The 23,886-nt window shown below is 36.8% G+C and overlaps 1 protein-coding gene and 1 non-coding gene across 2 annotated transcripts in view; one reads left to right on the forward strand and one right to left on the reverse strand.

Moving 5' to 3' along the window:
* Positions 1 to 23,629, reverse strand: part of LOC140143029 (DC-STAMP domain-containing protein 2-like) — a 77,642-nt gene extending 54,013 nt beyond the window's left edge. The window contains exons 1-4 of the mRNA XM_072165061.1: positions 23,500 to 23,629; positions 22,495 to 22,557; positions 21,674 to 21,887; positions 17,021 to 17,178 (exon numbers count right to left, since the gene is read on the reverse strand). Of these exons, the coding sequence (XP_072021162.1) occupies positions 17,021 to 17,178; positions 21,674 to 21,887; positions 22,495 to 22,557; positions 23,500 to 23,629 (565 nt within the window). The remainder of the gene's footprint in view (positions 1 to 17,020; positions 17,179 to 21,673; positions 21,888 to 22,494; positions 22,558 to 23,499) is intronic.
* Positions 20,917 to 20,998, forward strand: Trnas-aga (transfer RNA serine (anticodon AGA)). The gene has a single exon. It is a non-coding gene; the product is annotated as a tRNA-Ser (tRNA).
* Positions 23,630 to 23,886: the final 257 nt, after the last annotated feature.

A 23,886-nucleotide genomic window follows, 5' to 3' on the forward strand; every position in this document is an offset into this window, starting at 1 on the left:
TTCCTGTGGAAATGTGTTCTCCCTTTGTAATCAATTCAAAATAAACTTTCCAGCAACTATACAGAAGAATCCATTAGCTACCATTCGGAGTGTCTTCAGTGCCGACAGTGGTGATAACTTTACACAAGACGTTTAACTTAACATTATGGTGATAACTTTACACAAGACGTTTAACTTAACATTAATATTTCATTGAAACGTTTGAGTGCTTTATCAGTAAAATAACCTTTTTTCCAGCCTATAGGCCTGATGATCATGTTGAAAAAGCTATTTTACATTCCAGAGCATGACATTTAATTATGCCATAGTTAATCCGTGACCAAGCAGCTAAATGGGTCATAATTATGTGTTTCAAAATCGTGATCTTTGATATATTGATGTAAAATTTATATCCGCACAATTATTATGCATCTTGAGAACGTATTGAATTTATTAGCCCAAAACATACAGCCTACGGCAACATGCTCCGATATAAAATATTAGTATCCAGAATAACCAATTATAGTAAACTGAGGCATGTATCCCCAAAGGGGCCCCAAAGTATATCATTATAATATACTTACACAGAGAAATCTAAAGTTTAAGGGGGCAGTAATGGGAGAGAGCATGGACCCTTTCAGACTTCCAAAGCCAAGGACGTGTATGTAAAATATGATCGATGCTGGACTTGGTCTGATTGGGTGCCATTTGTTTCACTTAAATCTCTAATTTGCAGACCCTATACATGATATACCACTTTCGATGCAACACCTGGTGTGTATACCAGGGATGTTACCTATATCTAGTCCCTTGTTATTTATATCATAATTTTATCGCGGATATATATATTTAGCTTGCAAAAATGCTAAAAATGTTAACCCTCATATCCCTGATTTACCTAAATAGTCTGCATAAACTGCGTATACCCAGCGGTTCTAAAATGTAAAATAAGTAATTTTCACTTCAGACAAATTTAAATTGAGAAAATTAGCTCATTTCAAGTTCTTTAGTGGAATTTCTTACTCACAAACCTTGACTTACAATGGAATGATATTTAAAGGAAGGACAATGCTAAACACATAATCAATTGAGAATGTCACTCAATCTGATCATTATGGCAATACAAAGTTGATAAAAATTCGTTTTACCGCGCGCTGGACGTCCAATCTACTCGTTCAGGGTGCAAAATTTGTGACATGTTCATATCGTGTTGCATATCAATGGACAGCTAATTATTCCCCTTTACAATGACATCATATTTGACACAATCACCTTTTTCCAGGCTAACTTCACGTCTTGTTAATGTAGTGGGGTCTCAAACAGAATGTGCCAAATTGACCAGTATTCTGTGCGCAAACAATAGCCTACTATTCACTAACCTCAATAGTGGGTGAAATAAAGCACCTCCTCCTCATGTTGCTCACCAGTCTGGTCATACGTTACTGTAGGATGGCATTTCATTCTTCAACCAGGATTCGTCGCAGGTCATTCAATGTGGTTGCATTGGCTAGTTGCCACTTTTGGCATGTAGGGGCCTACAGCCTGACCAAGCTGGTCCCACAAGTATTCAATTTGGGGTGAGGTCTGGGCTGATGGTAGGCCATTCCAATCTCCCTACTCCCATATTCTGTAGGTAGCCTAGTTGATTACCACGATTACCCTGGCTATGTGGGGCGAGCGTTGTCTTCTTGGATGATTGCATTATAGTCCCAGATTGTGAAGATATGGGATTACAGATTGCTGCACAGAATAATGGTCAATTTGGCACATTCTGTTTGAGGCCCCACTACATTCACAAGATTCAGCCGTGAAGAAAGGGATTGTTTCAAAAGTGGTGGCATTGTAACGGAAAATAAATTAGCTGTTCACTGACAAATAACCTGAGATATAATTTAGATACTTGAAAAAAGTTTCCAACCTTTTGTTGAGGAGTTTATTATTGAGTAAATAACTTTAATCCCGTTATTTGTAACACAATTAATAAGTAAATCATTCTAAATCGAATTTTTTTAGCTTTATAAAGTAAATATAGTATATCGTGATTTCTTCTTATTTTACAACGTTATATCTTCCTAGTGCAAGAATATGTTTGCACGTCTCTATACCCTCCATATAAAATATACTTTACATGCACCGTAAAGGCCATTTCCTATAGTTGCGTGTTGTATTTATAATATTATTATTCTTCTAAGGTGACACCAACATATGTATGTGCTTCTAATCACACAAAATAAATATAAATAAAATACAAAACACAAACTAAACGACTTTAAAAACACCCGTTGAACGTCTTGCTGTTCTCGTAAACGGTACAATATTCCCCTTTTTGTACCCTGCAATTCACTCTCCATTATGACACTTGGGAAAGCTGGATGGACATTCTAGAATAGAAACCGAATCTGACTAAACAACGTAAAAAGGCTATATCGATTTAAGGAAAAGGGTAGAGTAGAAGAGGCTATATATCTATTACAACACCTGTAATAGATATTCGTACTTGAAGAATTACAGTTGCAACGAGGTGAGCAGCTGCTATTAAAAAAGGGTAATCTTTCCTCTTTCAGTTTTCGCAGGCGAAATCTGTAAATGCCTCCATTGCATTACATTAAATTTTGGTAAACGTTTGGCTTTATTCGTCCAAAAATTATTAATTGTAACGATTGAAAGAGTCGGCTACATATACATAGCATTGGTGTAACTAAGATTGAATTTAAGCACAAGCCCCATTCTTCCATACTCCAATAAACTACCGGCTGGTAAAGGGGCTAATTCTGCCATCTCAAACATGAAATTTACCACCTTCTCATATTTGTCAAATAGGAAACAATTTGTTAATTACAACGCTCATAGCTCCGAACTCAAAGAAATAAGGTGCGGTGTTCCTCAAGGGTCAATATTGGGGCCGTTGTTATTTATCTTGTACATCAATGATATTATTTATACATGTACTTCATCAATTTTGGATTTCGTACTTTTTGCGGACGACACTACTAACCTTTTTTTACATAAAAATATTAACTCCAAAGTAAATCTGATCAATTCCGAATTAAGGGAAGTTACAAATTGGTTTCGAGCTAATAAGCTCTCGCTGAATGCGAGCAAAACAAACTATATGGTACTTGGAACTCAACACCAAACAAATAGACAATTTGAAGCACTAAATATTGAACTGGATGGAACAAGCTTAAGGTGGCTGTGTACTCTCAGACATGCATTTGCTTACCTATAGATGCTGTATTTATTGAGTTATCGTGTACCTAAATCGTCATTTTACCGAGAAAATGAACATTGAAATAATGGCCGTTGAAGTTTAAAGTGGTCACATTTTGCACTTTCATCGAATCTCACAGGAGAATGCGACAGTTTTCGTTTTTGAAACTTATATTACGTGAACATCTGCTATAAACACAGACCCTTTAGAAGTCTGTGTGAAATCCATTCATAACTTGATATTTAAATCGGGGAAAGAACTTGAAAAACCCACATTTTATCAGCTAAAACGGAGCCATTTGACCACAAGGTTTTTGTGAAATCAGTGCTTCCGTGGTGTTTCCATAAGATGCGCCGCGCATGCAGATATGCGTCGCGTATTTGTGCGTTAACAAATTGCGCGATACGCAACGCGATGAGTTGTTGCGCGCGTGTACCTTGCTGGTACAACAAAGATTTTCTTTCCTTTTCAATTTCAAACACGAGTGGAATAGTGAAATAAAATCCTTAAAATATTGCAGTTGGAGTTTACAAATCTGGATTTTCATTCCTTGTATTTATAAAAAACATAACAAGGTACAAACATATCATAAAAACTCAATTTTGAGAAAGAAACAATGGCTAGAGTACACAGCCGCGTTAACAAGAGTAAATAAAACCAAATTTCTTGGAGTTCAAATTGATGAAAACTTAACATGGAAGGACCAAATAGGGGGAGTTTCAATGACAATATCCAGAAATATTGGAATTATTAATAAACTGAAACATTTTGTACCAAGACATGTATTGTATACCCTTTATTGTACACTTGTTCTACCATATGTAAACTATGGCATTATAGCGTGGGGAAACGCATGTACAACACATTTGGATCGAATTTTTAAACTTCAAAAACGTGCTGTTAGGATTATGTAAAACTAGTTTTAGGCACCATAGCAGACCATTATTCATTGATCTAAATATATTGAATGTATATGAATCTTATAAATTGGAACTTGGTGTACTTATGTACAAACATATTAATGATGACTTGCCAAACATATTTAAGGAATACTTTTGTAAAAGACATGAAATTCATAGCCACAAAACTAGGAAAAACGATGATTATGATATTCAGAAAAGAAAAACAAACTTTGCGAGTAAAGGTGTCAGGACATCAGGGCCTTCCCTTTGGAATTACCTTCCTCTCGAATTAAAAAATGCTATGAATGTTAAAATTTTCAGAAATCAATTTAAGAAATATTTATTGAATCAAACATGGTTGTAATTTCATGTACATGCTTCTTTAGAGCGATTAATGTCTTAATTTATCTACAAATTTTGTATGCTAATTCTATATTTATACATTAATGCTGTTACGAGTCGTACTTGACTCAAGGCCAAAATCACCTTTTACCCGAACTCACACGAATGCACAACACACATACACTGTTTGATTTTAAGCTCACAAATCTAAGTCTTTAATTGAAAATAGAGTATGCTTGGTACATATAACAACAATTACAATAAAATCACACAATCAGTTTTATTATATCGGTACTTAACCAGCGGTCTTCTTGTTGGTGATTCTAGAGTTCTTGCAATGTTCTGGACGACTGATGTAATATATCCTTATTCACTTGTCCTGCGAAAATCAGCGAAGTCCATCGTACACTTGCATTTATAAATCCTTGCACATAAAATCCTCATACGAAAATGATGATGCTTCCTCCAATCTCCTTTGCGCTGCTATCTCCACAAATATATCTCCTTGCGCTGCTTTCTCCACAAATATATCTCCTTGCGCTGCTTTCTCCAAAAATGGTGTTTCTTTCACCAATCACTCTTTTCCAGGGAACAGGTTTCTTTAACACAGCTCTGCTGTTTTTGACAGATGCGTGGCCTTCACAAACCCAGCAAACTCCAGCAATTTGACAGAAGAACTTTTAATCCTTTGATGAGGAAGAGCACTTTTGTGTGCTCGCTGTCTTCTTCGTTGCTGTATTAAAATTAGCTAAATTATTGGCTATATAAACTGGTTAAAATGTACTTCTTTTTTGAAGCACGAAGACCATCACACACATATGTGGAGTTTCTCAATCTCCCACGGCATTCTGTCATACATTTTCAGTCATACACTCAGAGAAATATTCACACATTATGTAAAAAAAACACGATGTAAATTAAATTATACACAATATATGTACAAGTTTGTCACACTGAAACTTTTACCATGCCAGTTTGTAAATGCTTCAAATACATATTTGAACTGTACCGAAGCTAGTTTACCTAGTTTGTGTAATCATTGCATGAAATGAAGTAAAATGTCAGCCAAAAATACTTCGCTGATTGTAGAAAATCTACCTAACGTGTTATGTAAATCGACACACGTGTAGTTTTTACCTATTTCATGTAAGAAATTATAGCGCAGACCGAAAGCAATGGTGGACTCGACGTGTGTGTGATCGGGTAGCCGGCTGAAACTTCATTCAAATAGGTCGGTTTCGGAGCCATTAAACTTGAACCAAACTGGAGATTCGTTCGATAAGTTATGCATGGATTTCTTTGAGACTTTAAAAATGTGGGTTCATTTTGATAGATTGATCAACATTAGAATTGACATGCACAGCACCGGGACATTGCAGCGATCATGTGTTATGAGCACGAGTAGGACAACCATTACAGTACAATGCTGTACTGTATACCTGTATACAGCGCCCGGACACTGCGTGTATCTAGCACACTGTGTGTACGTGTTGAGATACATGTAGATTACAAATACCACAGGAGATCTCCTCTGGTAATACGGACAGTGTAGCCGTGATATGCATTGAAATGACTTCGATAATGTAGCCTAGTGTACTAAGTGTGGGACTCGAATTAGGCTTGAAGCGACAATGCATTAGTGTACTATAGCATTGTATATCGTACATGCACATTGAGAGAGAAATGCTACATTGAACATTAACTAGATAGCGGGATGAACTGATAGAAAAGAAAAGAAAAACAAAATAAAATACTTCATGCATGAAATTGTATTGTTGAATGAATCTGACAGTTGACCAAGATTTGATGACTTCAAACCTATCATGAATTATGTTTCAGCATAAAATAAAACAAAGAAAGAAAGAAAGAAAGCCCCAACCCTATTGACCTGGTTTTTTTTGCATAAATGTTATGTATTTTTTACATAATTTGTGTAAAATATTACATAACAATTATGCAGTAAAATACCTAATAGCTGAGTTAAAAAATCTACATAAAATTTATGTAAATATTTTACATAATTTGTAAGTATTTTTTTTACTTATCTGCTATGTTTTTTTTACATAATTCATGGTTATGTAAAAAACACCTATTTGTTTTGGAGTTCTATACGTACATCGAAGTTGTGTAACATTTTACATAATTTATGTATTTTTTTCTGTGAGTGTAGTAAAGGCTATGACCGCCTGTCAGATCTGTATCCAGATGATAATAATCGTAACATTTTTCGTAAAGTCCTTCACAATCCGCAGAAGACCCTCTATGTCTTACTTTGGTCAATTTTCGTAGCTTTGAAATAACCATATTTCCAGCTTGTCGGTGAAAATATCCATCCATCGCTCAGAGGCTGTTTTAAATAGCACTGTAGGAAACTCATGATCTCCATGGCCACACTCAGTAATACTTTTTGAGTATCCTGATTTTAACTGGTTAACATTATTTACTCTCTTTTTGAGAGCTATAGCTACATCCATTCACATTACAATCATATCGATACAGGTCTGCCTAGAATTACTATTAACATTGTGTTTTATTCCCCATCTGGGATTTTCCAAATGTTCTAATAATAGACATTAACATTTCACCTTACATCACTTCCTGTGGGTTTTCCCACTATTATGTCCATTTCACAATCTGTCTCAGGGGATTTTCCCCATGACATAAATAGTCTTGATTAATGATGTTGTTATTGCATTCATCTGGGTTTTCCCCCATGATGTCATAATAAACAAATTATTGCATGATTAGAAAGGTAACTTCCCCTAGTTCATGACATAGAATTACACAGGGTACATCACAATGCCTATGTCATTTTAATGATGTTATATTCATTGTGGTGACATTTAAACATCTTTGTTTATATTATGTCTTAGGGGATGATCACTTCTGGCCTTCATGGCCTTTTGATCATCTCCTCCATGTCATTTTACTCGTCTTTTTTTGTCTTTTCGTGTTTTTTTATATATTCTTGCTTGTTGTTTAATGTTGTTGTTAATGTAGATGATGTGGAAAATAAAGACTTATTATTATTATTATAAATAAAGACTTACTATTAGGTTGTCGAATGAATGAACATGTACAGACTATAGCAATAAAATTTATACCATTGCAATTCACATTTTAAAAACAGATAGAAGAGATCTTGGCAACAATGTTATATTCAATTCCCGGATGCAGTTTTAGATTTTCCACTTCGGATAGCCTCCTCTATTTGTCGAAGTTCATAATTTTTACGTGCTTTGAATCTACACTTCGATACTCACTGTCTATAGAGGTTATCCGTGTTCTATACGTTGCATATCCTATCAGCGACTGCTATACCTTGTTTAGGACTTTCAAAAGAAGTACCTGCATGTGTAACCATGACTGTTTCAAAATAGCCCGCCAAAGTCACGCAGGTAAATCCGAGGTCGTGCATTGAATTGCTTTGAATGAGGACTACTACGGGAATCAGCGCCTTTTGTTAGAAGTCACGCATGAGTAAAGTGGATAACCTCTATTGATTGTAGTTAAACTCGACGTCTCTGGATGTGTGCATGGTTCAATTGATCGTTACGCGTGTACGAACGAACGCGTACTTTACGAACTTCGTAAAAGATGAGGTTGTAGTGGACGATTGCGTTATTTGTGATTGAATACCTAATTAACGATCGACTTGCCTGTTGACTTTCATGATTAGCAATTATAATGAGACAGGAATCATCCCTTATAAATATATCAGATATAGGCCTACGTACAATACCTTCGACATTGGGCCTATATAGCAACTTATACGACCTCATGTCTTCATCAAGAAGATTAAACTATAGATTCTAGAAATCGAGGAATCGTCGTTTTACAATTCTTATATTTCAAAATCAATGCTTCATAGGTCTGTCACACTACGACGGACTGGATCAACGTACATCACCGAATACAAAAATATTTTATTCGGTGGAAAAATCACCAGTCCGGCAGAAGATTCGGTGGGATTTTGGGTCCGATTCCCGTTCGTCTCTCTATGCGTTGTGGCCGCTAATAATCCTGCAGGCGTCTTATATCCGATCGTTCAACGTCCGACAATTGACCGGATTTGGGGTCCGATTCCCGTTCGTTTCTCTATGCGTTGTGGCCGCTAATAATCCTGCAGGCGTCTTATTTTCGATCGTTCAACGTCCGATAAATGACCGGATTTGGGGGTCAACGTCCGACAAATGTCCGGATTTGGGGTCGATTCGTTTCTCTATGCGTTGTCGCCGCTAATAATCCTGCAGGCGTTTTATATTCAATCGTTCAACGTCCGACAAATGGCCGGCGAATCCGTGGCATGTGGCACCAACAGGGACGTCCACCCTATCAGAAAAGTGGGGGAGGAGAGGGTGTTTGAGAGGGTTTTTGACCCCTTAGAGGCAGTGACGTAGCAAGCACTTTTTCAGAGGGTGAACAAAGTGGGGAAAGACAACTTTTAAGGGGGAACACTTTGACGAAAATGGTCAAATATTGGCTAATAAGTACAAAAGGGCTACAAATCTGATATATCAGGGCAACCAGCGTCCGGGGGCAATAGAGGTGAGAAACCTTTGGACAATGAAGGCCCAATTGAAGCCATTTGTCATTTTTTGGATCAATTTTAGCACTATTATTGGGTACTATTTTAGTTTGAAACAGCCGCAAATTGGTGAAACGAAAGCCTAACTGAAGCCATTGAAAAGTTTTCACCATTATTGTATAATATAAACAATCGTTTTAAAAATAACACGTGGATGTCCATAGCAGAAGCAAAAAGGAAGACTTGTCCATTTTTTAAAATGAAGGTCCAATTGAAGCCATTTGCATGGGGACTGTAGGGCCTATTTACATTATTAGGCCTAGGCCTACTGTGTAAAAATTTAGTTTTAAAAATGGAAAATTTGGAAAATTGTTTTTGGTGCATCATTTTTACACTATTATTGCCTTAAACAAAAAACAAAGAAGGCCCGAACTGAATTTGCCAAATTAAAAATGTTACACTGATCCACTGACACTTAGATATATTAGACTTCAGACTCGTAATTTCAGGTAAAGCATGCATGGATTGATATGTTAAAGTTAGTAATAGACCTAAAACCGTCTTAAATACTGACTTTGGTGACAAAATGTCACGGGCCCTACATATCGACGGGCCGGCAGTAATTTTCACAGGCTTTTGGGCCAAGGAACCGCATTTAAGCACTGCCTATAATAATCACAGGCCTATACTTAGGCTTATACTATATACTATCCTGGGCCTACGCAATAACGTACAATTTAACCTTTTCCATGTTTTCTCTTCTTTTTTCTTTCTTGTCAATCACTAAAACTGGTAGGAATTTGATATTGCGTCCTCTACCCTTCAGAAAGTGCCCTCCCTCAATACTACTTACATGCATTATAGGCCTACTAAATTACGTGCAATTTAACTTTTTCTCTTCTCTTCTCTCTTTAATTTTTCTCACTTTCTTTTCTCTTTTCTCTCCTTTCCCCCTTTTTCCAACTTGTCAGTCACTAAAGTACTGGGGAAAATATGATATTGCGTCACACACCCTTCAGAAAGTCCCCCCCATGATCGATGCACATATCATGTTCGCCATAGGCCTACATCCGGCACAAGCGCCTGCGAAACCTTGCAAACACCTGCGGTATATAAACGAAAGAATAACGAACAAACCCAGGGTATATATACAGAACAGTACGAACACACATCGGACAACTTCCGAACATGTGTATTCGGTAGCACACTCCGTTTCAAGTTTTGTGCATGCACAAAACTTGAAACGTATTGTCGACGGACTAAACAAACATCACCTAACACGAAACGCATTTGGCGGATAATAGCAGGACATATGAAGAACATAAAACGAACATTGACGAACACTAACGGATTTGCTAAAATACCATCCGTTTCTTATACGGAAGACCGATCCGGTGTAGTGTGACACTAACACGGTCGGGGTCAACGTACATCACCGAATGCAAAAATATGCTATCCGGTGGTGAAGGCCTCACAGGAACGTATTTGCAACGAACACGGGCCGAGTGCAACGAACAAAGAACGAACATGAACGAAAGGAGAGCGAACAAACTCCGGCAATATGCAGCACCATACGAACACACATCGGATAAATACCGAACATGTGTATTCGGTACACTCCGTTTCAAGTTTTGTGCATGCACAAAACTTGCCGACGGACTTAACGAACATCACCTAACACGAAGCGCATTTGGCGGATGATAGCAGGACATAAAAAGAACATAAAACGATCATTGACGAACAACAACGGATTTACTAAAATACCATCCGTTTCTTGTACGGAAGACCTATTCGGTGTAGTGTGACAGCCGCATCAGCTATTTATTCCTTGGCTTCAGGCATTAACAGTATTTAGAACGGATAAACCCGGTAGAGTGTAATTGTTTCTTGTGTGTAATTTGTTATTTTTAGTCCAATATCATAAGGTTTGAATTGAAATTCAGACAGGTTTTCGAAAGCCATTTATCATTCGTATATTGTTCTTATTGTTGTCCAGTCATCATGGTCATTTGACTCGTACACTGTAGGTAGTATATACTATTCTTACCTTAAATAGAAAAACTCCATTATAAAATGACACCATTACATCTTCAGCACCTATAAATCTGGAAAAAATAAATTCCTACATTTGTAGATCATATAATACACCTACCTCCAAAATTCACTTTGAGTTCTGTATGTCTTCTCACCATGTCCAGAAACCAAAATGCGCCGAAGTCAGCGAACAGAATGAGTGCGGCGTTGTATACTTGAGCAATCCAAAATATCAACCCCAGGATCAGTTTGATTTTCTCTTTTTTGGACATCTTGTACGAACCTGGAAAAGATAATCCCAAGTTGCAAGTTATAGGCCCTATATATAACGATTTAAATTATGTCCTTTAATAAAGAATTCAAATAAAGAATATAACTCTTAGAAAAAAGGAGCTAATCTTACCAAGAATCACATTTTTTACCAAAAGTCATGTTTTGACCAAGAAAAGATTCTGAAAACATAATAATGATAAAATTGATGAGTTTTTAATACAAAATTTATTGGTCTGTGAGTTTAAAAATATTGGACTCGACTTCGTCTCGTCGAATATTTTAAAACTCATAGCTCGACCAATAAATTTGTGTATTGGGTTCAAACCATCCAATTTTATATCAATATTCACCAACAATGGTTGAAATGATCCAAACCCGATTTCAACCAAATTTCAACAATGTTTGCCATTCTATTCGTTCGTTCGTTTGGTTCGCTCTCGTAGGAGCAGTGTCATTGCTAAAAAGCTTGTCCCTCTGGTTGCAAAAGTCTGTTCAAAGAACAGGAACTGGGTAACTTTTGGTCGCTGTATAAGCCGACCCACTCTGGTTGGTCAATCTGAAGTGACTTCTATGAAGACTTGTGTTTCAACGTAGTCGCCTGTGGCAGCCATGTAAGGCGCGTATCGGATTTATACTAGCTCGCTCTGAGTCCGAGTCGTCGGGACCCTTATAGCAAACTGCCAAGCCTTGATAGTAAATTATTCCCCCAGTCCGTTAACCGGTCAAGCCAGTACAACGAACCATAATGGGATAATGTTACTATGTGGTAAAACTTTGGTTCGACCTTATGCTGCTGGAAAGCTCGGGATAGCTTGGGTGCTTCGACACAACAGGTATAGGCTCATGTGCAGTGACACGGCGGTGTGCACATTCAAACGTCTAGCTGTTGCCGCCCTCGTCACTATCCTTAACCTTCTTAGCGCAATAGGTCTTGCCTCTATTGTACCTTCGCGTGCTCGTACCGTGGTCACTTCCCGACCGCCACTCACGACGAGTCGGTGATTGAATGATGTTGCCATTCTATATATGCATACTTTTATTTAAACGACAAGGAAACCCTGTTATTGACATGTCTAACTATTTAATTTCTAGCAATTTTCCTCAAATTTGTGTACTTCAACCTGAACTTCCCACTTCTACTAACATTTCATACAGTTATGTAGGTTCATACGTGCAGGTAGTAAACAAAAAATAAAAAGATTAAAACATTCAACTGCACTCACCAGGTTATTTTCCCAAATATTTCAGAACCAACTGGTTCCTTCCTCAGTGGGTGATGCACACCGACATCGCCCGGTTATTATTAATAATATTAATTACATTATACAGCAGAGACACTGAAATGAATACCCGGGATCGATACACGTGAATGTGCTATGCACGATTTGATATTCAGACGATAAATCTTTGGATACCGGAGTAGAAAATGATGAATATCTCCCGTAATTGATTTAGTATAAAGAAGCCAGATTTTGTTCCTTGTACTTGAATATACGTGTTCAACGGATATGATAGTCATTAGCTTGCGACTTGAGAAAGAACCATTGCGTCTTGAACTCAAAAACTGACAAAAATATTCTGATTTTATATGTGCCGAACTATAGCGCAGCGTATAGCTAGCTGGCCTCACTCGTTCAAGCAGTCTAAAAGCATGTGACCATTGACCTCATCAATGGCGTATACATGCTCACTCACACACAGAGAGGTCAATTACCAGGCTATTGTCAGTAGCCTTAGTCGGACGTCCCTCGGCTCATTATGTGTCTCAAAGGTCGGAACAAAATGGCCATGCGTGGCTGTGGATTCAACCTACCATGGCGATTTCTGCTAATGAAAATATCGGGGCGATGACACTGTTGGCGGTGTGTGAGATGTTGCTGAGATCAGTGTTTCTAGAAGGTCTTATACTAGAGTTGCCAGTTGGTTTCACTGATTTCAGCAAACTGTTGTACACTGGAGAAAGTTCCAATTCCCCTGTATCCGCTCATACCATTTTGGAAAAGGGCAGCAGGAACGACACAAGGAAAATCCGTGAAGCGATCCACATTCCGAGAGACCCGCAGTCCAAAATCAATAACCTGGTGAGTGCAGTTGAATGTTTTAATCTTTCTACTTCTTCTACATTTCAGTTACTTACCACAGAAATGTAGACAACATATCTCGGAACCAGATAAGATATCTTTAAACCAACAAGTTATGAGCCGAAAAAAAATACAACCAACGAGCGATATTCATTTTATCATATTATGATCAAAGTTATTTTATTGATCAAAGCCACCTGTGTCTGCTCCCATATAAAATAATGGCCTCTTTCCCCTCTTACCCATTAGATATCAATAGTGAGCACCTGACAAAACATGACAACATAAGGGAAACAAATTGCAAAGGAAATTATTTTTCGATCACTAACTGAGCTAGAAGTACAGGTTTTAGGTCAATGATGTACCTATTCTCTGTCGAAGTTATGATGTAACAGGATTAATTACCGTAGCAATAGATGAATACAATTGAATATATGAATAATGTTAATTCAATGCATTGAAATCGAATTGAATTGAAATGAATTTTGGGCGATTTTCATTTCAATGCATTGGAATTGAATTGGAATCGAAATGAGTGGGCTTGGGCATGAATTGAATTGGATTGGAATTGAAATCATCGTGAGCAATGAAGAATTGAATTGGATTGGAATTGAAATCATGTTGAGTGACGAAGAATGAAGTGGAATTGAAATGAAATTCAGCTTTGATTTCAATTCAGCATTTCAATTCACAAGCAGATGTCTGTGATTCCAGATCATTCCACCTGTAAAAAGTGCCATTCCCCTATTCTGAATTCTGATGCACTTCCAGGTCTATTCACACAAGAGACACACATTAAAAATTTAACATCAATAGATCACATAGAACGTGAAGTTCTGCTCCATTTAAACATGATAAATAAAAAGAAACAGTGGTCTCACCAGAAACTGGTATAAAACATAAACATAAAGTGTTACAAAACATATTGCAACTAAGTATTCTGGAAAGCTTTCATTTAAAAATGATAGCATAAAATACACATTGAAGAAAATTAAAAGTATATATGATATCATTTCTCATACACCGGTATAGTTAAACTTTTTGGAGTTCTAAAATCTTTCTTTAGAAGAATATCTACTGTCTCTCTTGTCATGTGGAAAAATTATAGGTTCTACAGTTCTATGTTCATAAAGACACTAATATCTTCTAATATGATGCAAATTGATTCTTAACATTTCCAATGTTTTAAATTGCTTGATATGATCGATAATGTGAGTATGAGACCCCCCCCCCCCATTGCCAAAGATCTCAAACTTTTGGCACCAATCATAAAGCCCCAATTTTTCTCAACCTCCTGATTTTTATGCTCAAAAATCATTGTACATTTGAACAAATTGTGAGAAAACCATTAAAGAAAATGCTTCTTTGACAGCTTTTTCACGCTTTTTCAAAAGTACATGGATTTTGGATGTAAAATCTTAGGAGGAGCAGGAGACAAGTAGGGGCTATCTAATAGTATCAAAACCTTGATTTTTGTTTGACATCTTTGACCGCGCATCTTAAGTTTAGAAAATAATGTGCATGGTGGACAAGAAGTTAAGACAAAAATTTAGGAAGTCAGTCACCTAAGAACTAAGAAGTTCCAAAGTTTCAATAAATAGGACCCAGAGGTCAAGGATCACTCACATTGTTTGAATGTGAAAAGTGAGTTAACATAACAATAAAGTATCTTCTATTGAAATGCTTTTGTGACAAGTACTAAAAAAGTAGTGTACTTGATTTTGACTTTGTGTTGCTGACTCAAGTGTTACAAAATTGGTAGTTAAATTTAAAACATGCACTACAAAAACAGTGTCTAGATATTAAACACCATTCTAGACACCACCTTGTCCTAAATTTGTAAACATGTCTAAATGCTAAACATTTTTAGTAATTTGATGCCTTGTGTTAAGATATTAAACACTTGATGTTTTGAAGTTTGACATTTGTGTTTAGATGTTATGTGTGTTTACAAAGCGAGGGCAAAGTAGTGTTCAATCTCTAGACACACTTTTTTTGCAGTGTGCCTTTGGTCAATTAACACAAACTGCAACTGTATTGGAATTGGAATTGAATTGGAATTGAAATGAATGCTTAGAATTGAATTGAAATTGATTAGCTGTTAATTTCACTGCATTGGATTGGAATTGAAATGAAATGATTTTGAAAATGAAAAATTGAATTGGAATCGAATTGAATTAATTCTAAAGCAAGGTGGATTGAATTGGAATTGAATAGCAAGACTCCGGGTTTAGAAAGAATTGAATTTGAATCGAATTGAAATCAATTTTCCGGAGTGAAATAACAATATATATGAATACAAAAGCCACCCAAGTCCATACTTTGGCCAAATTGAGTTAAGCATAGGAAATTGTTGCTGTACATATGCCTGTCATATGTATGAAAGAACAACTCAAATTCATCCTCTCTGTCTATTGAACATGTGAAAAATAGCATGTATGAAAGAATCACCCAATTCCATGATTTGAGTCTTGTAACACATTGATTAAAATCCAGTATGTATAAAAGTCCACTTTTAACACATTCATTGCTAGAGAGTGACTTTTGAAAAAAAAAATGGGTTTAATAAAGGAAAGTGTGTGGTTTATATTACATGGCAGAATGCTTATCAACATTATACATACCTGTGTGCTTTATTTTGTATTATCTTACTAGTGGTAATCGCATTCTAACATTGTTGTCTTTGTATATGATTCAAAAAACCACCCAAGTCCAAAATTTAAAATGAACACCACGAAGTCCCTGAACTGCCAATCGTCATACCTAATACAGGTTAATCCACTCATTTGCACGTAAAACTTACCATATTGATCAAGTTAAATCTAACTGAAGGAATTAAAATGATACACAGGTTTTTCTCTCAAAGTCACTTCCCATGGACTTGGGTGGCTTTTGTATTCATGTATTCAATTTTTTAATAGATCGCCCTGCACTACAACGTTCCCGCGGTATACCTATGCATTGAACCACATTATGTCAAAGAAATGCTGAATGCTCACATCTGTATAATGCGGTCCATACACGATCAATTTGATTGATTAATATTGGGGACCAGGACTGGACACAAAATAATATTTCTCTTCAATATTATTGAAGAGATCTAATGCGGGCCATACACGTTCAATCTTATTGATCAATATCAAAGACCCTAGATACAAAAGTGGATACAAAATCTACAATTGAACACGCACAATAGTAGATTTTGTATCCACTCCTGCATCCAGTGTTCCCAATTTTGATCAATATTTTGATCGTGTATGGGCCGCATAATCTAGTTTGATTTTATTGACGGTTGGACAATAAAATCACTATTGTGTTCAGTGCACAATGGTAGATTTTGTATCCACTTTTGTATCTAGGGTCTTCTGATGTATGGGCCGCATAAGATTAGTATCTTTGAAAGAGCGGTATTTAATATATTTAATCTATGATTACAGACACCTGCTTGTAGTGAAGGGTGGTTTATTCAAAATTCAAAAATTGTATTCATATATTGCTTTGGTTGTTAATCCGATTATTACATAACTTCGACAGCGAATTCGCCGTAGAAGTGACGTAATAATATGGGGACAAGACGTCTCACGGAGGGCGGGGCAGCTTCACCCTTTGTCCCCCCTGGCTACGCCACTGATTCTATTGCATTTTGGATGTGTAGATCAACTCAACTTACATGGTTTGATGTATTTCTTGCTTTCTTTTTTGCTCAACGGTAAAATCCCGTCCCATCCTCTACGTATGCGTTTTCTGTCCACTTTCTCCAGGTATGCCGTGACATAAATATTGTCAAATTTATCTCTTGACAGGTATTTTTTACGGTAACGCCAGGCCCTAGAAAAAGGAAAGATAGAACCAATTATATATACACTCTTATTTTGCCGTATACGAAATCCTTAAACAATGAACTTTATGCAATCGTAAGCAACGGGTTCACTACATGTGAACCCTTTATTGGTTAAAAGTTGTAACTCTCTTCACGGTTTAAGAAAACTAAATCAATGGTTAGTTAAATTCGTAACTTTTGATATATTAAACAGCGAAATTTGGCGTTAATCATTCCGAGTTAAACGTCTAAACGACTTAGTTGTTTAAAAAAAATTAAGCACATTATTGTTTACATTTATATATATTTATTTTTATTCAGCTATTGTTTACTTATTTAATGGATTATACTGGGACCATGAAATTGGGTATTCATTTCTTTCTTTCTTATTTTTACATTCTTTTAAAAAAATCCAATAGTGTTGACATCAGAGTAGCTGCCAGGCAATGATCATAAATTTGCTTGGATATCCACTTTTAACGACTAATTTTCTTCGGCATGTCTTCCATCCAATGTACACCATGTACACAACGAGATCCGTACATTATGATATAAACATAATAAAGCAAGACACTTTTGGGAAGGATCCCCGGAAGGATCAAACCAAAACAAACAAACACAAAACAGACAAAATACCGTCCCGTATATCCACGTCTATCAATGCATAGATTATATATCTGTATTCGTTGCACACTGTACTGATAGGCTATGCCTTCATTATTACACATGCATTACACACGGTGCATCGATCGCGTATCGAATGCCGTGTACCGTGTATGAATTTACACTGCACGGGGCTGACAGATTCGAAACAAGTTCGATCTGTAGAATTTCCCAAACCTCTCTGTAATCGCCTGTCATAATTCAGTATTATCCTGGGCTTCCTGGCTACACATCTGAATAATGTAGATGGAAATTGAAGTAGATATTCTGGCAAATTTTTATGATCATTGCTCGACATCCACCACGCAATGCCTTGTCGACGTCATCCACCATTTTATTGTACTCTTTAATCAATCTTCGATTAAAATAGGGGGTTCCGCGAACTTTATTGCCGAAATAAAACAAATGTTGTTTAAACGCATGTAATTTCTTTAATCAAACATGCTGATTAAAGCATTTACTTCGCAAATGTTTAAAGAATATCAATAGCCCCTGATTAGCCAAAGAAAATACGAGTAATATAATATGCTGTTTAAAGCAAAAAAATCGTAATCAGGGCAAAACATGTTCAACAATTTTCATCTAAACAGCGTTTTCTTAATATCGGCGATAAGAGTGTATATTAGATAAATGTTGAGAAGTCGCATGAATTTTAACAATTTGTTGACATTTTTATTAAACTGAGAATATCTTATTATGGATCTATTTCAACATATTCAAGTAATCTTCGCATTTTGCAAAATATCTGATGGAAATACCGGTCAAAATCAAGTAGTAAAGAAATAACGAAATCAGAATAAATCACAAGGCGTTCAAGCGCCGCCACTGCCAACAAATATCTGCTTGGAAGCAACGTACTATTGTGTCCGATTTGAGCGCTGACATATTGGAAAATGTTGCCAATCAATATTCATGAGAGTGTACATTCAACGTCCAATTTTCGAAATTGGGTGACTTGTGCTTGGCAGGTGTAAAATACATTTGACTGGGCGTTTTAAATACGTAACGCATAAAGGCATTGACATCATCGAATGGCTGCCTATAGTGCTGTTAGTGTTAGGCCTATATGGGGGGCTGTGTTTAATTTCTATAATAATTATTATAAGGCCTACATTTTGTCATTCCTTTTTTTTCTTTTCTCTGTACTTATTCTTTCCTTGCTAAAGTATCACCCCCTCTTCTTATCTCCCTTCCCTTCTCCATTCCCTCTTACTTTTTGTCCCCTCTCATTCCTATCATTTTCCTTACCTTTCTATTTATTTACTTCTATTTATTTATTTCTCTTCATTTCTTCCTCTTTCTCTCTTTCTCCAGTCCCCCTCTCATTCTTCATATCCCCTCTTTCACCTCTTCCTCCCTCATCCCCTCCCAAGACCTCTCACAAAAGAGCTGCCCCCCTTCAGTACTCCACTGTATATGACATTCTCCTTCTTAAAATAAAATAAAATGTCAATTTATGAAACAACTTTTATATAGGCCTATACCGGTATACTTATTATTTGTTACATGTACACGTAGCTATTACCATTATACAGTACTATAGACATGCAGACATGGCAGCCTTGATGTGTAATCATTCAGCAAGCGCATTCAATTTATTTAAATAAAGCACCTAAAGTCAGTGGGGTGATCACGAACTGTACATCAGCGGCTAATGTGTGCCTTTTGTGCTTACGGCTTCTCAAGCACACTTGTGTGTTATGATAACAAAAGGTACTTTTCGTTCCAGTAGTCGCTTTCACGCGCCTTTCGTTTGATCACTTGTTGACAGTAGCCTGCTAGGTCAAGCGTTAATACACTGTCGGTTCAGCTTACCGATTTAATGGCGGAAGCCCTTTGTCCCAAACAAAAGGTACCTTTCGATGAATAGCTTGTCAGCTTTCAAATCGGCACAAGTGAACAATGTGTTACATAATTGCTTCTCCATCTTTAATATCTCCATGCTTGGAAGGCCTGGCCTCGTCCTCGTGTCCCGGGCGCGTTATTTCTTTCTGCAACCATAATGGGCCGCAATGCGATAACACGTATAGTACATACATGTAATTATAGGCCTATGAGGCTAGGTATAACACGAGTTTATTACCATTATTATTTCCTCTTACTTAATAAAATAAAAAGAAATCGATAGAATTAAAATTCTACAAAGGTTTACCTGGGGTTCGAACCCACAACCTATGTATCCATAGTCTAATGCCTACACGACTGTGCTATGATTCGTTGTGCCAGAAAGGTGTTTGTTTATGATACTTATTGATTACGGAATAAAGTGCATACACACAATATATTATTACTAGTATAGAGGCCTTGCATGTGACGTATCATCCCGTAAATATGGCGGACTACTCAAATGCATTCAACAAAAGCATGATTGCAATCTACCGTGACAGTTCGTCTCGCTCATATAACCCTGCACTACGATCGAATAGGTTGATGACAACATTTGATTGAATGGACTGCACTCCGCCATAACTACGGTGAAGGACACCGGTTCAAATCCTTTGTTTGGAGCCAATCGATAAAAGAATGCAAGGCCTCTATACTAGTAAGAATAGTACTAATAAATACGAATATAATCCTAACCCTAACCCTAACCCTAATCCCTAACCCTAACCCTTACCCTAACCCTAACCCTTACCCTAACCCTAACCCTAACCCTAACCCTACCCTAACACTAACCCTAACCCTAACCCTAACCCTAACCCTAAACCCTAAACCCTAACCCTAACCCTAACCCCTAACCCTAACCCCTAACCCTAACCCTAACCATAAGACCCTAACCCTAACCCTGACAATAATGAACCTTGCCTCAGACTATGCGGTTAGTGATATATTGCGGCCCATTATGGTTGCAGAAAGAAATTAAGCGTCCCGGGCCCGGTGTCTACTCTGTAAACACTTGTTCACGAGTTTGATTCCCATCGGCCCTTGCTATCTACACGTACATGTCTCAGAAATGATCTTATGCTCATCAAAACAAGGTGTATTTTGTGAAGATTCGGTTTCTCTACTTGATCTGCGTGGAACATCAAAGCCAAAGGATATTATGTCATGATTGTTCATGTGACTGTGAATAGCGTGCACAGGTAGTCGTGGCCGAGCGGTTAAGGCGACAGACTAGAAATCTGTTGGGGTCTCCCCGCGCAGGTTCGAATCCTGCCGACTACGGGTCAATTTTTTTCCTTTTGTTTTTAATTTGTTCATTTCAACATGTTTAAGGTGTGACGGAGCCTTCAGGCGATCTTTTTCCAGTTTTGGTAATTTTGCTTAAATAATACAGTAATTTTATTTCTGCAGTGATCTGATAGGAAATGAGCCACTGTTTACATATATATTTCATTCATAAGCAAATGTCGACATGGCAACACTGCCAGGAAGAAGAAAAAACCTCCGTAGTTTGTAGTCATTCGCCTGATGATCGTTTAGCAACGTGAAACACAGTGTAGCGATTCCAATACATACTGTATTGATATACGTGTAATACTATTGCTCTTTTTCGAAATCGAGCACTCTTTTACAGCAGTTTGTGATAACTTTTTTCGTGTATATATATATTTCATTATATATGTTGATTTTGCCGTTTCGCAACAATTAACATAAAAATACTCAAATGTCTTTATTGGTTAGACATCAGTAGGTGGAGATGGTTAAACCCGGGACCTCCGCTCTGATTACAGTTGGAAGTGTTTGTATTGACTGGCTATATGCAGAAAGGGGGACATAAAGTGTAGTTTACTTCATTAAATGAAATATGATATCGGTACTTTAATAATTAGCATCGTGTTAGACCTTATACTTTCATTTAGTATTTGACAATGTTGTTTATCATTTACTTCGACTTACTTAATAAAGAGGTAGAGAAACGTGATAGACAGCAAACGACTGCACCATCCTAGAACAAGTCTAAATGTGCGAGTGCGCTCATCTAACTCTCCAATGATGGCGTCCTTTATTTCGCTTGGTGTCTTTGATACATTGGCATGGAAGGTAAAGTTGTGACTGATGTCAAATTCAACGTAAAATTGACGCTCTAAATTATCAATAGCTTTCGTGAAACCTGCGAAGAGAAAAAACAAAACAGCCGAATTTTTAGTTCTGTTTAATTTTTGGTTTATGTAAATGCGTTGGTACACAAAAGTCTAAAAACAAAATTTATGAAATTACGGAAGTAATGTTGTTACCACACACTCGACAGGTATCCATCCCTACTGATAAAATTCCCCCTATAATTTTCCTTAACAATTGACAATAACGATCATATTCGAGCTAAAATATAGTGTAAAATGTAACACAGGGTCAAAATGCTGCCCACCGGGATTGTTTTCATCTTTGCCCCTCATGACCCTGATACACCACTGAATATATAATAGAATACATGCACGATCCCCTTTAAAAAGGGATATTTACAATGACCACACTATTTGGTCTTGATCATCGCATATTGACGACAACTATAAACCGTTCTATTTATTATCATAATGATCAGAAAAGAGGAGGCATAGCGATGTTTGACGATGTCGTCCCCAGTGTAAAGTCGTTTAGCCACGTCACCATCCCAGTGCTCATTGGGTGATTCGCGTAAGGTACTTCGTATTTATGAAGAGACAATGAGTATTCGGCACTATGCGGGAATCAATATATAGGACACACACAATGAGTATTACCTTTCGTTGCACTAGACGCCACAAAATGCACTGTAGCTGGAAATAAGCACAGTAGCTTACCCACTAAAATAAAGAGAAAGGAATACATACAAAACAAATATCTTTATAGTCATGATAATAGGACACATCAACGTAGAGATAATCTACACAATAATGTTCTTTTATTCACTTAAGGCAGCTGTGTACTCTAAACATTGTTTCTTTCGCAAAATTGAGTTTTTTTATATGTTTGTACTTTGTTATGTTTTTTATAAATACAAGGAATGAAAATCCAGATTTGTAAACTGTGCCCTTAAAGTTGTCATTTATAAAATTTGCCGCGAGTTGAGATATTTGGCTAATTTAATATTGATGTTTTCAAACAAATCTCAGCCGACAAAACAAAATGGACAGAACTATGTATAATATCAATTTTTACACTTGTGAGTGAAAACTGGTAAAATAAGTCATGAAAATATCATTTGAACGGAAGCAACTAAAGGCCATGCGGTTTTTTGTAACTCAGGAAGTCAACATCTTGTGATCACGAATTCACACTTCTTGTGATCTTGACTTAGCCAGTTTGAAATAAAGAAAGAGTAAAGATATTAAAAAAAATAAAGAAATAGTTAAGACAACTCCGAATCTCATGAAATCTTTTCAATAGGCGTCAGTATTTTAATTGCAAGCCCATCCACTTTGATTCGTTATCTCGAGATCCTATTTTCGTGACTTAAACTCAGGAACTCAGGAACTCAAGAACTCACGCACACGTGCACGATTTCGTGACTTCTTGACTAGTTAAATAAACTTCGTGAGCTTGTGTTACAAGTGCCCTTGCGTTTTCAAAATGATTTATGAAGGTTATTAAATCATATTTATACCCTTTATATAACCCGACATTTAAACCTTTTCTGTAAAACGTTGTTGATTTGCTGGGATTCAGTAATTCAGTTTGATTATGGTTTTAATCTACATTTAAACAAACTCCAAATCCAAACGTAAAAATTGAAAGCTTCAACTTACTTCCAGCAACTTCGCAAATCGGAAGGAGGATATTGGTGACGTCACAAACCTTGTCGAACGGCATCTTCTTTTTACATCTTTTGTTCGCCGTTTTCACCTGATTTTTGCATTTTACGGCGGGTGCCGACATTTTAGCGTTGCATCGTTCCACCATATTACCCAACCATTCAAACAATGTCTTTATCGCTCTACCTGTTAAAATCAAGCAAAATAAATGGTTGTTCATGTAAATTAAACCCTCTAGAATAATTGCACAAAATCTCCTCTCTGATTACGAATTGGTAGATATAGCCACACGTTTCGCACTTTCATATGAGTTGTACGTGTAGCGGCAACTTCAGTTTTAAAGCTATATAGTGATATATTTTTCATTAGCAACTCGGGTGT

Source organism: Amphiura filiformis, chromosome 20 (genome assembly GCF_039555335.1).
Source record: "Amphiura filiformis chromosome 20, Afil_fr2py, whole genome shotgun sequence".
NCBI lineage: Eukaryota > Metazoa > Echinodermata > Ophiuroidea > Amphilepidida > Amphiuridae > Amphiura > Amphiura filiformis.